This window comes from Mixophyes fleayi, chromosome 9 (assembly GCF_038048845.1).
Source record: "Mixophyes fleayi isolate aMixFle1 chromosome 9, aMixFle1.hap1, whole genome shotgun sequence".
Classification (NCBI taxonomy): Eukaryota; Metazoa; Chordata; class Amphibia; order Anura; family Limnodynastidae; genus Mixophyes; species Mixophyes fleayi.
The window spans coordinates 132,392,437-132,409,799 of NC_134410.1; the positions used below are offsets into that span (position 1 = coordinate 132,392,437).

General features: G+C 50.6%; 1 protein-coding gene across 7 annotated transcripts in view; it reads right to left on the minus strand.

The window, feature by feature from the left end:
• The window catches only part of KCNT1 (potassium sodium-activated channel subfamily T member 1), a 227,520-nt gene that overhangs the window by 54,916 nt on the left and 155,241 nt on the right, over positions 1 to 17,363 (minus strand). For all 7 annotated transcript variants that reach the window (XM_075185792.1, XM_075185798.1, XM_075185796.1 and 4 more), the window contains 4 exons: positions 6,326 to 6,506; positions 2,914 to 3,078; positions 2,531 to 2,667; positions 1,395 to 1,458 (listed from right to left, as the gene is read on the minus strand). In XM_075185792.1, coding sequence (XP_075041893.1) covers positions 1,395 to 1,458; positions 2,531 to 2,667; positions 2,914 to 3,078; positions 6,326 to 6,506 — 547 coding nt within the window. The remainder of the gene's footprint in view (positions 1 to 1,394; positions 1,459 to 2,530; positions 2,668 to 2,913; positions 3,079 to 6,325; positions 6,507 to 17,363) is intronic.

Consider the following 17,363-nt stretch of genomic DNA (forward strand, 5'->3'; position numbering starts at 1 on the left):
TGCCTCCATTACTGGATAACACATTTGTATTGTTTACTCTGAGATGCTGGAGGTTAATTCTCCTTACACAACATTCATTCATTCTAAGTAACTGGAGTCTATCACATATACTGTGTGCATCATACTGTTTAATATATGGGGCTTGGCCATTCACAAGACAGAGTGTCAGCTGGAATATTTATATATATATATATATATATATATATATATATATATATATATATATATATATATAAAAAGATGTACACATATACACACAGTGGTGGGATTCCAATAAATTAACAGCCAGCTCTCTGCCCTAATGACCATTTAAAGTATGCAAAAAATATATAGCGATAGGTATTCTATTATTTTATGCACTTAATACTCAAATAAGAACAGCAAAACTGTGTCTGTGTGTTAAGGAATTGTAGACTGTAAGCCCCAATGGGGCAGGGAGTGATGTAAATGAGTTCTCTGTACAGCGCTGCATAAGTTTAGTTGTTTTATGTAGAGGAAAAAGTATATATTTATTTTACATAAGGTGTACTGGTAATGAATTTAAGGGGGGGTTCACATATACTTAATTGGAATTGTGATAGTAAATTGTCTGTCTTATTCGTATAATGGCACAATGTAAGTCAAATACTGCAGTATGTGTAGGTTTAAGTGACTTTAATATATTGTGAGAAAAAATGTGTTATCCTTGTCTCTCAAACAAACATTGCTGGTAGATGTAGTTGAATTTGTTTTAATATTATGAAAGGAGAGAGAGAGAAACTAAACTACAAGAGCTTGGTGCTTCTGCCCACAGTAGAATACATGTGCGTTCCACTGCGGAACTTAAGGGCAGAAGCACCAAGCTCTTGTAAGTTAGTCTCTCTCTTTCTCTCTTCAGCCCTTAAGCGGAACTTAAGGGCTGAAGGTATGGAGGCAGGTAGTGGGCGGCTGCTGCGCCCCCTTGACCTTGCGCCCTGGGCGACGGCACCGCCCGCACCACCCTCGTTACGGCCCTGCTGCAGAGTCTCCTTCTCACACATGGGCAGAAACAGCCATAATGCTGCCAGTTTCAGCGCTTTCCTTCCATGACAGCAGACAATACAGACGATGTGCAACGACTTCTGCCTCTAAAGTGTCAGCTCTGCTACTGAACCAGAAGTCACCTTACAGCAAAATCTGCTGAAAAATGCTGAGCGTATTTATTTATTTATTTAGGTTTTTATTTTCTATACCATCCCCATCACCCCCAATCTCTGCAATGGCCTCTCATTCATTTGTCTTAAACCTGGTATCAGACACTCTGCAGCCTCATATAAGGAGGAGACAGGGGGAAGGGAAGAGGATTTTAAGTCCAAAAATGAAACAAAATAAAAATATAAAAGCGGTTTATGATAAAGTAAAAGTTGGGGTCTTACGGCCGCCGTACGATCCACTTCATTCCGGCTGCTGAGGATAAAACAAGCTTCTGCGTCGTCCATCCTGTAACAGAGAGCATTAAATGGGCCACACGTCAGTGTTACATCGCGCTACAACGAGATTACATTGTATAAGTCTGATCTGTGAGCCGGGCCACGTCTTGGGGAGTCATTATCTGCTTATTATAACACAATGTTGTGCCACCCATCTTATTTTAGTAGTATTATTTCTTACTATATATTATAATATTTTGGTAGAGGATGATCTGTGGTGTCTTAGATTCATTTGCGTGGTCAGAAGAGCTCGGCTGAGGGTCCGCACACCCTGTAATGCTAACAGACGATTAGGCAGCCTTAGAGCCGATTAGCCACAAACGGCAGTGTCTGAGCCCACAAGGATCAGATGGGGAGCGGGGTGGATGGTAACTGTGTATGTGGTCAGTCTCCCACACTGTGTTCTGTATGATCCAGATGTTTCATGTATGTACATGTACGACTTAGCGGTCACATGAGCAGATGCTGCCATAGTTCCAAGTCGCTGACTTGTGGTCTGTAAAGCACAATGTCATGCATAGGAAATCCCTATGAACACAACCCTAAAGGGATATTATACGGAGTTCTACTGAAATCTTTCTCTTCCATAGAACATATGGACTGTACAGAACTTCCTGCTGGTACTCCCATGTCTGAGAGATACATTGTTCAAATGTTATCGTTTGCCAAGAAGTGTTTTATAACTGTTCATTATAAATTGGCCACGAGGGCAGTGGTTGTATTTTTGTAAACAAAATATACGCGGAACAAAGCAGATGTAAATACGCAGAGATATAAAGTGTTTGAGGAGAATAACCTCTCCACGCGTTTTACTGAATAAAGGGAAGATAAAACACACTTAGCAATAGGACATGTCTCTCTTTATTAGTTCTGGTAATACCCACACAGAGTACAATGATGTTGGAGGGGCTGAGGGTGGACAATGTTGATGGGTGAGAGGTCTGTCTAATGGATGGTTGGGGATCCAACAAATGGGGCTTCAAAAAATCTGACACCTCCTACCCACTTGCATGTTCCATAAGTGAGTTTCTATCACCCACCACTAGAGGGAGACACTAGGCACATGGTATAACTGCACTCACTTGGCCCTCATGAGGTCTTGGTCTTTGAGTGCTGACCCCTGGAGATAGATGACCCGCTGGGACCACAGTGGAATCTGCAGAACCCGTCGCACCTGAATGTCCATTTCTGTTGGACAGAGGATAACCACGTAATAATCCTGGAACAGACGATGAGAAATAAATGTAGTAATTAATGAGGACTGATCCCAGGGCCCGTGTATGAACATCACATCTTATAGCAGAAGGGTAAAGGTCTGGGCATTTTCTCCTACAACAGGGTTCATCGTAAGAACAAATACATATATTTTCAACGGCAGATTTCCTTTAGGAGCTGCCCAATGAAGATCCACCCGAGCGACTGTTCACAGGATCTAGGAGCAGTCAGTAAGAGCCAATCACGGTACCTGCAGCCGCGGATGTGCGTAGAACTCGTTGAGGAAGTCCATGAGGAGGTCGATCTTCAGGGAGCTGACGCACAGGACCACGTGCTTCTCTGTTTGGGCTCTGTGTCTGCTGTAGTTGCCTCCTGATTTCTGGCGCTCCATCCACAGGTACACCAGCTCCTCGAACTGAAATGACACCAGCCTATCAAATCTACAGCTTACCCAATAACCGGGCAAATAAGCCATTCATTTTATTTTAATTGAGTGCTTTTTAGAACTGTTTATTTTTACTGAAAACGTTGAGACTTTTTTTATTACAAATTTTAAATAAAATTTATTAACAAAATGACTGAGCAAAAGTAACAGAAAAATAAAGAATGACAGCAGTGGGTGAGGTCAGAGTCTCCGTTACCAGAGAATTACAGACTCCAGTACACATTACAACCTGTCAACGTAAGTTCATTAATTCTTTACAGGAGCAAGTGGTAAATGTACAGTATATAGCCGTGTGCGGGTGTGTCCAAGATTCACAAATCCAAATCAAACTTGGGATGACTCCGTCTGTGGGAATGAGTCATTTTATGCAAAGACAATTCTTTGTTTACCGGGGTCTCCACTGAGGAGATGTCTTAGCCGGGGGTCTCCAGGGCCTGGCCAAGTTCAGTGATGCGCAGAACATCGCACGTGACAATTGTGCTAAATATGAATCAGGATAAGAAGAGACAGCTTGTGGGTGGGGGGGAATCACCTGTCAGACACTTGTGTATATAACACTGTAATATATATATATATATATATATATATATATATATATATATATATATCTATCACGTGTTAGCTCATCCTGCCATTAATGTTTGTTCAATCAGTCTGCAGTCAGCCACATAGAGGCCACATAAAGTAAATGTGTTTTGCCTTCAGATGATCGATGTCCTCAATACTAGACACTTGGGCTATATATTTATTTTTGTAGCTATATGTCCGAGGATAGTGATACCACGGCGTTCTCACCAATGGGTGTAGAGGTCGGAGAGATCCTCCCCGTACCCTACACTCTGTTCCAGTTAGCGTGGTAGTTTTATGTACCGGTGAGCATTACATTACCAGAGTACCAGCGAGTATTCAACGAGATCCCACAACAAAGGCTGCAGCCATTGATAAGTGCCGGATATGCAATGAGGAAGAACAGATTAATGTTGGGAGGTGCCGATCCAGCCATTGAGGTTACGTTTTGGGAAGTATTATATCTGAGATGTGATTTGGTTCCCCCCATATAACTTGTGTAATAATGTTGCGTATTAATCTAAATTGTGAGAAAGGAAACAACATTGGGCAACTAAAGCAAATATAATTCAGCTGGGTAACAAGATTATCTTTACTAAATGTATGAAACCCTCAAGGACAGGAAACCCCAACAGAAGAGATTTATCACAAATTAATAAGGGGTTAATATTTATCGCCTTTGATTGCTTACTGCTAGAATATAGGCAGAGATTTTGGTATCCATATTATTGCGGGAGAGAGGATGATATGATTCCTACTTTGCTGGGTATTTCCCTTGTTTTTAATATGACTGTAATTAAAGCTTCTCTCATCAAACAAGAGAGAGAGCGTCATAAAAGCCCCACAACTGGGGATAACACATCTGTCATATTACACAGGTATGTAAACACCGTACAACATGGCTGTATTTTAGTGATATGGTGATTTAGTGATATGCTGCCTGTCTTCTACCGAATCCAATATAAAATACTTTTACTAACCTACAAGGACATCAACAAAGCTGTACCAACATACATCTCCTCTCTTGTCTCAAAATATCTCCCAACTCGGCAACTCCGTTCTACACAAGATCTGCGTCTCTCATCCACCCTCATTACATCCTCCCATTCCCGGTTACAGGACTTTTTTCGGGCTGCACCCACTCTATGGAACTCTCGCCCTCGCACAATAAGACTCTCCTCTGGTCTACAAACTTTCAAGCGTTCTCTGAAAACCTACCTATTCAGACAAGCTTATAATATTCCTCAACCACCCTCCTAACCTCACTACCTTTAGCCTGTTACTGCCTGTTACACAATTTCACACAAGACAACTACCCCCTGACCAACATTGTTGTGTGACATGATCATTTAGCTTATGAGTCACTTTTACCTTTGCAGTCTGGCTGGGCCAAGATGCAAAATGAAGACTTAGCCTCATGTGTCAATCTCCCATTGTCCCATAGATTGTAAGCTTGCGAGCAGGGTCCTCTCACCTCTTTGTCTGTTTTACCCAGTTTGTTTATTAGTTTATTATGTTTGTCCCCAATTGTAAAGCGCTACGGAATATGTTGGCGCTATATAAATAAATGATGATGATGATGATGATGATGACAGAGGCTGTAATGTAGTACAATGGTAGAAAACAAGTTACAGCCAGTTTGTAACCTGCTCAAATCATCAGCACAGGAACTAGAAAAAATCAACATGTTTGTAAGTGATTAACAATTGTAGGCCGGGACGTAGAGAGTCCACATAAAACGCACTGTATATAAGGATCAGTGCAGCTGCCAGACAAACACAGAATCTGATTCAGAGAAGGTAACCAAGGATGACGTTAGGACCTCTGGCAGATGTGAGACAGTGAAGCATCACAATTGCTAATTAGAAGCAGCCAGGTCTTAGGAGAGTGTTAAATCCTGCTGCCAGGGACACGGTGCCAGCTAGAGCTGGTGTCACACTCCGCTGTCTACCTGCCACTACAGGGGTGACAGATCCCATGTCTCTGCTCTGTCTCGGGGGACACTGCAGGTCTGTCATTAAACTGTCCATGTAGAAAGTACAATGACCTCAGCTTCAGAGCTGCCCATTACCTGATCCCGTCTTACTTTAAGAGATACATTTCAATGTGTTTTCCCACCCTCAGGTGTGTGTAGTTTATACGCCTGTATGCGCACTCCGGCAACTTGGCTTTCTACCGCTCATTTATGTTTTTCAGCCATGTGTTTATATAATCAAGCAGAGCTGTCTTGTTGGTTAAATATTCTTTGTACTGCTCTGCGTAATATGGCGGTGCTACATAAATAAACCGTCACAATAAAAAGTTGCAGGGGGACGTGTAAAGTGATCTGAAGGTGGGAGATCACAAACCATTCCCAATCTTTGCTGTCAGATCTCACAAAACGGTCTCTAAACGTCTTCCCCATAATGAACATATAGAGCAGCCACTAACACTACTACACCAGAGATATAACATACTCCGTCCCCCGTTATATTACTACAGTTGTCACATAAAGGGCTTTAAAATGTATTATTGTTCCACTCTTTAGCCAGAAACCACCTCTTACGGTGGGGATATCTCTAGAGAGGTCAATAAACTAATAATCACCAACGGTCGGGTCTCTAGAAGAGCTTTATGTCCGAGGCTTCGCATATATAGAGATACCACGTACCTGGAGGGGGAGAACCACGAGGGCCACGCAGATCATGATCACCACCAGCAGCTGGGACGGCCATATTTTAGGGGTCACGTCTCCGTACCCAACGGTGGAGAAAGTTACAATACAGAAATAAAAGGATTTGAAGAGTGAGAGGTGGTCTCCGGCTCTCTCCAGATGCTGAATCCCGCACATCCTGGAAGACAGACGGCCGTTAGGTAACTGCGATGGGACGGGAGACTGACAGATGGTTACTGTGCAGAAAGGACTTTATTATATAATACAATATTTATACAGCAGGTTACTACAGGCGGCTACAACACCACTGACGTAGATTTATCTCTTTGATGTATTGTGGAAACCGACCTTGCTGTATATCTGTGGCTGTTCTGGGGAGTCTGATCAACGGTTCTAACCCCATCTTTTGTCAGCACCCCCATTTCACACACTCAGGGGCTGGATGGTTCAGTCCAGGGGGGCGAGACGGCTCAGCAGCCTTTTAGGAACATGCAGGTAGTCCAGTGCCCCAGCCCGGGGTATGGTACTATGGGATCAGCCCGGGCCCCCCCAGCCAGCCCCTGAGTACACTGGGGGGAACACTCACCCTTCTGGGCTACTGAGGATTGATAAACAGGAGAGGAGCAGAGATCACTGCAGGAGAAGGAGCGCAGGGAACGTGGCACCGCTCCCCATAGGATACAATGGCTGACACCTTCTTGGATGCCGTTAGCTATCGGTGCGAAGCTTTTCACAGATTGATAAAACTGCCCAGACAGAATACTCAATGGGCGCTGCGGTGTAATGTGTCTAATGCTCGAGGTATCTCCTGCAGTAGGCGGCTCTTAGATGAACATATTACTTAAAAATGCCTCAACCATGGGGAGAGAGATGTTTCTGTACAGCTTAGGGCTTCATAAATAGTCAGGAGCCCTTATATCTGGGAAGGCAGAGTACAGATACTACACAGCAACAGCGCCCCCTCAAGGCTGTATGTTAGGGAAAAACAGATCCAGATATTACACTGCAGCTTGTAAAGGTCTCTGTACGAAGCAGCCGGTGACTAATCTCTGCCACAAATAACATTGTGTCTGACTCATATACAGCATATTGGTAACAATGGGGAACGCAGTGACGGGATACAAAGTACTCTGATACTTCCCTGATCGGCATTGTGAGCGATGATTACCCCTTAATAATAAGACATTGTCATGGAATGTAAAAGTGCATAAAGAAGTATATTGTGGCTCTATATATAGCGGTGTCCTAGCAAGGTTTAGTCACACACAATACAGGAATATTACAGTACTCTGTAGGTATAAATTGGAGGAGGAGGGGTGTGAATACAGCGTACAGAGCCCCTAGATATAACCACACCTACACTGTACGAACAGACGGACAACGTCTGCGCTATAAGACACCCAGAATATGGCGCCGAACGTGTCCCAAAGACAGAGGAACATTTTCTGGGCAATTATGTACTTTGTATTTATTAATATAAGTAGTGACTGCCATAGCAATATAAAGTGATATATTGGGGTTTATTTACTGACATTCAGACATCTGCCTCCTATGTTACTGATACCCTCCATGCAGCGGCCAAACACATAGATCATCTGTGCGGAGGAGAAAATCATATCTATTGTCATTTACTAAGTGTTGAATGTGTCTACAAAGCTGGGATAACGTTCTGTAAAGAGTCCTCTATACTACAAGAGGTTCCAGAAGATTCCATCTAGACCTTAACAAGACGGAGACTTGTCCTAATGTCTGTTCCACTGCTCTCGGCCGCATCAATAATGACTTACGAGGATGTCAGCGCTCTGTGACAACACTTGTAGGGGCTCAGAGTCCCCCTTATACAATGACTTCACCCATGTTACATAAGATCACTGCTCAGGTCACCGTGACTCCCTCATACACCCACACTGATTACATCTCTCAGATTCAACAGCCTCAATCTCACGTCAGATCCCAATCAGCAAAGACAGACGCAGCTTATCTGTGTGATACAAGAAGTGGACTCTGGATGTGGGGTTATAGAATTCAGGACACATTGCGCTCTCTCTCTCTCTCTCAATATATAAATATATTTATTTTATTCTGCTGTTTTTACCTTCCATAGGGCATCCAATTCTAAGACCAGCATATTACTATAATGCTTTATTTCTAGAGCACCAACATGTCATGGAGCGCTGTACATTGGACTTTGGCCTAAGGCTCCTTACAATCTAATGTATGTATGTATGTATGTATGTATGTATGTATGTATGTATGTGTATGTAGGGCGACAAATACTATATATTTACATACACATACATATACACACACACACACATATATATATATATATATATATATATATATATATATATATATATATATATATATACACACACACACACACACACACACACACAGGGGCTGCAGTTCGCAAATGACCCTTTAAGAATCGCTGTACTAGGTTAGATTTTACAGAGACCATGGAGGTCATGTGACATGCCGGCCCCCATAATGCAGTGTGTGGGTAACTAGCAGGGATATGGTAGGGGTGATCTGTGTATTTTTATATGCATGAGGTTTGCATGAGGGAGGTTTCCTAGTGGGTCTTCGCTAACGCCAACTAATAGTCTGGAATGCTGCAATTGGACCTGAGAACCGAGGAACAGGATCACCCTCAAATTTGGCCATATACCTGGGTGGCCAAATTGTATGAAATGTGTCTGTTCAGCACTCATAAGCCAAGGTCCGACTCCAGCAACAACCTCACCCCAAAACATAGCTGGGTCTGGTTAGTACTTTATGCCAATGGCGGCCATCTGCCAACATACCCCACTGTGAGGGAAGCGGGGTCCAGGGAACAGAGAGAGGGGTTTGCCCCTCCTGGTACCCGCTCCCATCCTTATCATTATTCTTGTACCCGGGTACGTTCCTCTTATAAACGGTGTGTTTCTGCACCTCTCCCCCGGTACAGTCAATGTTACAGGTTTAACATGGTTAAATTACAGCACGCGGATGAGCCGTAAAACATGGTGATATAAATAGACTGAAGTAAGTATCCGTGAGGCTTTTCTCCCTCTTTCGGCTCTGGTCGGGGTAATAAACTTGCCCTCAGGACTCGGTAGGATCTGGGCACTGTTGGGGCATTTGCCAGTCATTTAATTTGGAAACTGTAACAATTTGCCGGACACTGACTGTGATTGTACTTTACGCTGGATTTATACCTGGTGTGGGTCCGAGTAATACAAAGACACTCACACCGATACTTCTATCTTATACCAAATAACTCCATTTGGGTCACTATTAGATACCACATTTGATTTGGGGATAAACACAGACCGTATTGGACCACAGATATTACAGTATTAGTTATTACACAAGAACCTGAGGCCTCTGAGTTACTAACACCTGACAGCGGTTTTAGACCATTCATAATCCACCAAGAACCAATGACGTGCTCAGTGTCCATTGCTCAGGTCAGGCTGTGATATGGGAATATTTCATACTACATAGTACAATAGGCATTGAGGACAAAGTTAATGTTGGTTCCAATCTTAGGATATAATTAGGACGTTATAATTGTCCTCTGCAAGACGTCCTTTCAGCCTGCAGATAATTGCAGTCAGGACAAGAACGAGACAAGAGCTCAGCAGTATTCAGCGTGTAGGGGGGTAACGGCTGTACCCCAGGGGACCTCCTGATTACAGGGCAGGGAACGTGTAGGGGGGCAATGGCTGTACCCCAGGGGACCTCCTGATTACAGTGCAGGGAACGTGTAGGGGGGCAATGGCTGTACCCCAGGGGACCTCCTGATTACAGGGCAGGGAACGTGTAGGGGGGTAACGGCTGTACCCCAGGGGACCTCCTGATTACAGGGCAGGGAACGTGTAGGGGGGTAACGGCTGTACCCCAGGACACCTCCTGATTACAGGGCAGGGAACGTGTAGGGGGGTAACGGCTGTACCCCAGGACACCTCCTGATTACAGGGCAGGGAACGTGTAGGGGGGTAACGGCTGTACCCCAGGGGACCTCCTGATAACAGTGCAGGGAACGTGTAGGGGGGCAATGGCTGTACCCCAGGGGACCTCCTGATTACAGGGCAGGGAACGTGTAGGGGGGTAACGGCTGTACCCCAGGGGACCTCCTGATTACAGGGCAGGGAACGTGTAGGGGGTAACGGCTGTACCCCAGGGGACCTCCTGATTACAGTGCAGGGAACGTGTAGGGGGTAACGGCTGTACCCCAGGGGACCTCCTGATTACAGGGCAGGGAACGTGTAGGGGGGTAACGGCTGTACCCCAGGGGACCTCCTGATTACAGGGCAGGGAACGTGTAGGGGGTAACGGCTGTACCCCAGGGGACCTCCTGATTACAGTGCAGGGAACGTGTAGGGGGTAACGGCTGTACCCCAGGGGACCTCCTGATTACAGTGCAGGGAACGTGTAGGGGGGTAACGGCTGTACCCCAGGACACCTCCTGATTACAGTGCAGGGAACGTGTAGGGGGTAACGGCTGTACCCCAGGGCACCTCCTGATTACAGGGCAGGGAACGTGTAGGGGGGTAACGGCTGTACCCCAGGACACCTCCTGATTACAGGGCAGGGAACGTGTAGGGGGGTAACGGCTGTACCCCAGGACACCTCCTGATTACAGGGCAGGGAACGTGTAGGGGGGTAACGGCTGTACCCCAGGACACCTCCTGATTACAGGGCAGGGAACGTGTAGGGGGGTAACGGCTGTACCCCAGGACACCTCCTGATTACAGGGCAGGGAACGTGTAGGGGGGTAACGGCTGTACCCCAGGGGACCTCCTGATTACAGGGCAGGGAACGTGTAGGGGGGTAACGGCTGTACCCCAGGGGACCTCCTGATTACAGGGCAGGGAACGTGTAGGGGGTAACGGCTGTACCCCAGGGGACCTCCTGATTACAGTGCAGGGAACGTGTAGGGGGTAACGGCTGTACCCCAGGGGACCTCCTGATTACAGTGCAGGGAACGTGTAGGGGGTAACGGCTGTACCCCAGGGGACCTCCTGATTACAGTGCAGGGAACGTGTAGGGGGTAACGGCTGTACCCCAGGGGACCTCCTGATTACAGTGCAGGGAACGTGTAGGGGGTAACGGCTGTACCCCAGGGGACCTCCTGATTACAGGGCAGGGAACGTGTAGGGGGGTAACGGCTGTACCCCAGGGGACCTCCTGATTACAGGGCAGGGAACGTGTAGGGGGTAACGGCTGTACCCCAGGGGACCTCCTGATTACAGTGCAGGGAACGTGTAGGGGGTAACGGCTGTACCCCAGGGGACCTCCTGATTACAGTGCAGGGAACGTGTAGGGGGGTAACGGCTGTACCCCAGGACACCTCCTGATTACAGTGCAGGGAACGTGTAGGGGGGTAACGGCTGTACCCCAGGGCACCTCCTGATTACAGGGCAGGGAACGTGTAGGGGGGTAACGGCTGTACCCCAGGACACCTCCTGATTACAGGGCAGGGAACGTGTAGGGGGGTAACGGCTGTACCCCAGGACACCTCCTGATTACAGGGCAGGGAACGTGTAGGGGGGTAACGGCTGTACCCCAGGACACCTCCTGATTACAGGGCAGGGAACGTGTAGGGGGGTAACGGCTGTACCCCAGGACACCTCCTGATTACAGGGCAGGGAACGTGTAGGGGGGTAACGGCTGTACCCCAGGGGACCTCCTGATTACAGGGCAGGGAACGTGTAGGGGGGTAACGGCTGTACCCCAGGGGACCTCCTGATTACAGGGCAGGGAACGTGTAGGGGGTAACGGCTGTACCCCAGGGGACCTCCTGATTACAGTGCAGGGAACGTGTAGGGGGTAACGGCTGTACCCCAGGGGACCTCCTGATTACAGTGCAGGGAACGTGTAGGGGGTAACGGCTGTACCCCAGGGGACCTCCTGATTACAGTGCAGGGAACGTGTAGGGGGTAACGGCTGTACCCCAGGGGACCTCCTGATTACAGTGCAGGGAACGTGTAGGGGGTAACGGCTGTACCCCAGGGGACCTCCTGATTACAGTGCAGGGAACGTGTAGGGGGTAACGGCTGTACCCCAGGGGACCTCCTGATTACAGGGCAGGGAACGTGTAGGGGGTAACGGCTGTACCCCAGGGGACCTCCTGATTACAGTGCAGGGAACGTGTAGGGGGGTAACGGCTGTACCCCAGGACACCTCCTGATTACAGTGCAGGGAACGTGTAGGGGGGTAACGGCTGTACCCCAGGGCACCTCCTGATTACAGGGCAGGGAACGTGTAGGGGGGTAACGGCTGTACCCCAGGGCACCTCCTGATTACAGTGCAGGGAACGTGTATGGGGGTAACGGCTGTACCCCAGGACACCTCCTGATTACAGGGCAGGGAACGTGTAGGGGGGTAACGGCTGTACCCCAGGACACCTCCTGATTACAGGGCAGGGAACGTGTAGGGGGGTAACGGCTGTACCCCAGTACACCTCCTGATTACAGGGCAGGGAACGTGTAGGGGGGTAACGGCTGTACCCCGGGGCACCTCCTGATTACAGGGCAGGGAACGTGTAGGGGGTAACGGCTGTACCCCAGGGGACCTCCTGATTACAGTGCAGGGAACGTGTAGGGGGGTAACGGCTGTACCCCAGGACACCTCCTGATTACAGTGCAGGGAACGTGTAGGGGGGTAACGGCTGTACCCCAGGGCACCTCCTGATTACAGGGCAGGGAACGTGTAGGGGGTAACGGCTGTACCCCGGGGCACCTCCTGATTACAGTGCAGGGAACGTGTAGGGGGGTAACGGCTGTACCCCAGGACACCTCCTGATTACAGGGCAGGGAACGTGTAGGGGGGTAACGGCTGTACCCCGGGGCACCTCCTGATTACAGGGCAGGGAACGTGTAGGGGGTAACGGCTGTACCCCAGGGGACCTCCTGATTACAGTGCAGGGAACGTGTAGGGGGGTAACAGCTGTACCCCAGGACACCTCCTGATTACAGTGCAGGGAACGTGTAGGGGGGTAACGGCTGTACCCCAGGACACCTCCTGATTACAGGGCAGGGAACGTGTAGGGGGTAACGGCTGTACCCCAGGGGACCTCCTGATTACAGGGCAAGGAACGTGTAGGGGGGTAACGGCTGTACCCCAGGGCACCTCCTGATTACAGGGCAGGGAACGTGTAGGGGGGTAACGGCTGTACCCCAGGACACCTCCTGATTACAGTGCAGGGAACGTGTAGGGGGGTAACGGCTGTACGCCAGGACACCTCCTGATTACAGTGCAGGGAACGTGTAGGGGGGTAACGGCTGTACCCCAGGGGACCTCCTGATTACAGTGCAGGGAACGTGTAGGGGGGTAACGGCTGTACCCCAGGGGACCTCCTGATTACAGGGCAGGGAACGTGTAGGGGGGTAACGGCTGTACCCCAGGGGACCTCCTGATTACAGGGCAGGGAACGTGTAGAGGGGTAACGGCTGTACCCCAGGACACCTGCTGATTACAGGGCAGGGAACGTGTAGGGGGGTAACGGCTGTACCCCAGGACACCTACTGATTACAGGGCAGGGAACGTGTAGGGGGTAACGGCTGTACCCCAGGACACCTCCTGATTACAGGGCAGGGAACGTGTAGGGGGGTAACGGCTGTACCCCAGGACACCTCCTGATTACAGGGCAGGGAACGTGTAGGGGGGTAACGGCTGTACCCCAGGACACCTCCTGATTACAGTGCAGGGAACGTGTAGGGGGGTAACGGCTGTACCCCAGGGGACCTCCTGATTACAGTGCAGGGAACGTGTAGGGGGGTAACGGCTGTACCCCAGGGGACCTCCTGATTACAGGGCAGGGAACGTGTAGGGGGGTAACGGCTGTACCCCAGGACACCTCCTGTTTACAGTGCAGGGAACGTGTAGGGGGGTAACGGCTGTACCCCAGGACACCTCCTGTTTACAGTGCAGGGAACGTGTAGGGGGGTAACGGCTGTACCCCAGGGGACCTCCTGATTACAGTGCAGGGAACGTGTAGGGGGGTAACAGCTGTACCCCAGGACACCTCCTGATTACAGGGCAGGGAACGTGTAGGGGGGTAACGGCTGTACCCCAGGACACCTCCTGATTACAGGGCAGGGAACGTGTAGGGGGTAACGGCTGTACCCCAGGACACCTCCTGATAACAGTGCAGGGAACGTGTAGGGGGGTAACGGCTGTACCCCAGGACACCTCCTGATTACAGGGCAGGGAACGTGTAGGGGGGTAACGGCTGTACCCCGGGGCACCTTCTGATTACAGGGCAGGGAACGTGTAGGGGGGTAAAGGCTGTACCCCGGGGCACCTCCTGATTACAGGGCAGGGAACGTGTAGGGGGGTAACGGCTGTACCCCAGGGCACCTCCTGATTACAGTGCAGGGAACGTGTAGGGGGGTAACGGCTGTACCCCAGGGCACCTCCTGATTACAGGGCAGGGAACGTGTAGGGGGGTAACGGCTGTACCCCAGGGGACCTCCTGATTACAGTGCAGGGAACGTGTAGGGGGGTAACGGCTGTACCCCAGGGCACCTCCTGATTACAGGGCAGGGAACGTGTAGGGGGGTAACGGCTGTACCCCAGGACACCTCCTGATTACAGGGCAGGGAACGTGTAGGGGGGTAACGGCTGTACCCCAGGACACCTCCTGATTACAGTGCAGGGAACGTGTAGGGGGGTAACGGCTGTACCCCAGGGGACCTCCTGATTACAGTGCAGGGAACGTGTAGGGGGGTAACGGCTGTACCCCAGGACACCTCCTGATTACAGGGCAGGGAACGTGTAGGGGGGTAACGGCTGTACCCCAGGACACCTCCTGATTATAGGGCAGGGAACGTGTAGGGGGGTAACGGCTGTACCCCAGGACACCTCCTGATTACAGGGCAGGGAACGTGTAGGGGGGTAACGGCTGTACCCCAGGACACCTGCTGATTACAGGGCAGGGAACGTGTAGGGGGGTAACGGCTGTACCCCAGGACACCTCCTGATTATAGGGCAGGGAACGTGTAGGGGGGTAACGGCTGTACCCCGGGGCACCTCCTGATTACAGGGCAGGGAACGTGTAGGGGGCAATGGCTGTACCCCAGGGGACCTCCTGATTACAGTGCAGGGAACGTGTAGGGGGGTAACGGCTGTACCCCAGGACACCTCCTGATTACAGGGCAGGGAACGTGTAGGGGGGTAACGGCTGTACCCCGGGGCACCTCCTGATTACAGGGCAGGGAACGTGTAGGGGGCAATGGCTGTACCCCAGGGGACCTCCTGATTACAGTGCAGGGAACGTGTAGGGGGGTAACGGCTGTACCCCAGGACACCTCCTGATTACAGGGCAGGGAACGTGTAGGGGGGTAACGGCTGTACCCCAGGACACCTCCTGATTACAGGGCAGGGAACGTGTAGGGGGGTAACGGCTGTACCCCAGGACACCTCCTGATTACAGGGCAGGGAACGTGTAGGGGGGTAATGGCTGTACCCCAGGACACCTACTGATTACAGGGCAAGGAACGTGTAGGGGGGTAACGGCTGTACCCCAGGACACCTCCTGATTACAGGGCAGGGAACGTGTAGGGGGGTAACGGCTGTATCCCAGGACACCTCCTGATTACAGTGCAGGGAACGTGTAGGGGGGTAACGGGTGTACCCCAGGACACCTGCTGATTACAGTGCAGGGAACGTGTAGGGGGGTAACGGCTGTATCCCAGGACACCTCCTGATTACAGTGCAGGGAACGTGTAGGGGTGTAACGGCTGTACCCCAGGGCACCTCCTGATTACAGTGCAGGGAACGTGTAGGGGGGTAACGGCTGTACCCCAGGGGACTTCCTGATTACAGTGCAGGGAACGTGTAGGGGGGTAACGGCTGTACCCCAGGACACCTCCTGATTACAGGGCAGGGAACGTGTAGGGGGGTAACGGCTGTACCCCAGGACACCTCCTGATTACAGGGCAGGGAACGTGTAGGGGGGTAACGGCTGTACCCCAGGACACCTCCTGATTACAGGGCAGGGAACGTGTAGGGGGGTAACGGCTGTACCCCAGGGGACCTCCTGATTACAGGGCAGGGAACGTGTAGGGGGGTAACGGCTGTACCCCAGGGGACCTCCTGATTACAGGGCAGGGAACGTGTAGGGGGGTAACGGCTGTACCCCGGGGCACCTCCTGATTACAGGGCAGGGAACGTGTAGGGGGGTAACGGCTGTACCCCAGGGGACCTCCTGATTACAGGGCAGGGAACGTGTAGGGGGGTAACGGCTGTACCCCAGGGGACCTCCTGATTACAGGGCAGGGAACGTGTAGGGGGGTAACGGCTGTACCCCGGGGCACCTCCTGATTACAGGGCAGGGAACGTGTAGGGGGGTAACAGCTGTACCCCAGGGGACCTCCTGATTACAGGGCAGGGAACGTGTAGGGGGGTAACGGCTGTACCCCAGGGCACCTCCTGATTACAGTGCAGGGAACGTGTAGGGGGGTAACGGCTGTACCCCAGGACACCTCCTGATTACAGGGCAGGGAACGTGTAGGTGGGTAACGGCTGTACCCCAGGGCACCTCCTGATTACAGTGCAGGGAACGTGTAGGGGGGGTAACGGCTGTACCCCAGGGCACCTCCTGATTACAGTGCAGGGAACGTGTAGGGGGGTAACGGCTGTACCCCAGGACACCTCCTGATTACAGGGCAGGGAACGTGTAGGGGGGTAACGGCTGTACCCCAGGACACCTACTGATTACAGTGCAGGGAACGTGTAGGGGGGTAACGGCTGTACCCCGGGGCACCTCCTGATTACAGTGCAGGGAACGTGTAGGGGGGTAACGGCTGTACCCCAGGGGACCTCCTGATTACAGTGCAGGGAACGTGTAGGGGGGGTAACGGCTGTACCCCAGGGCACCTCCTGATTACAGTGCAGGGAACGTGTAGGGGGGGTAACGGCTGTACCCCAGGACACCTCCTGATTACAGGGCAGGGAACGTGTAGGGGGGTAACGGCTGTACCCCAGGACACCTACTGATTACAGTGCAGGGAACGTGTAGGGGGGTAACGGCTGTACCCCG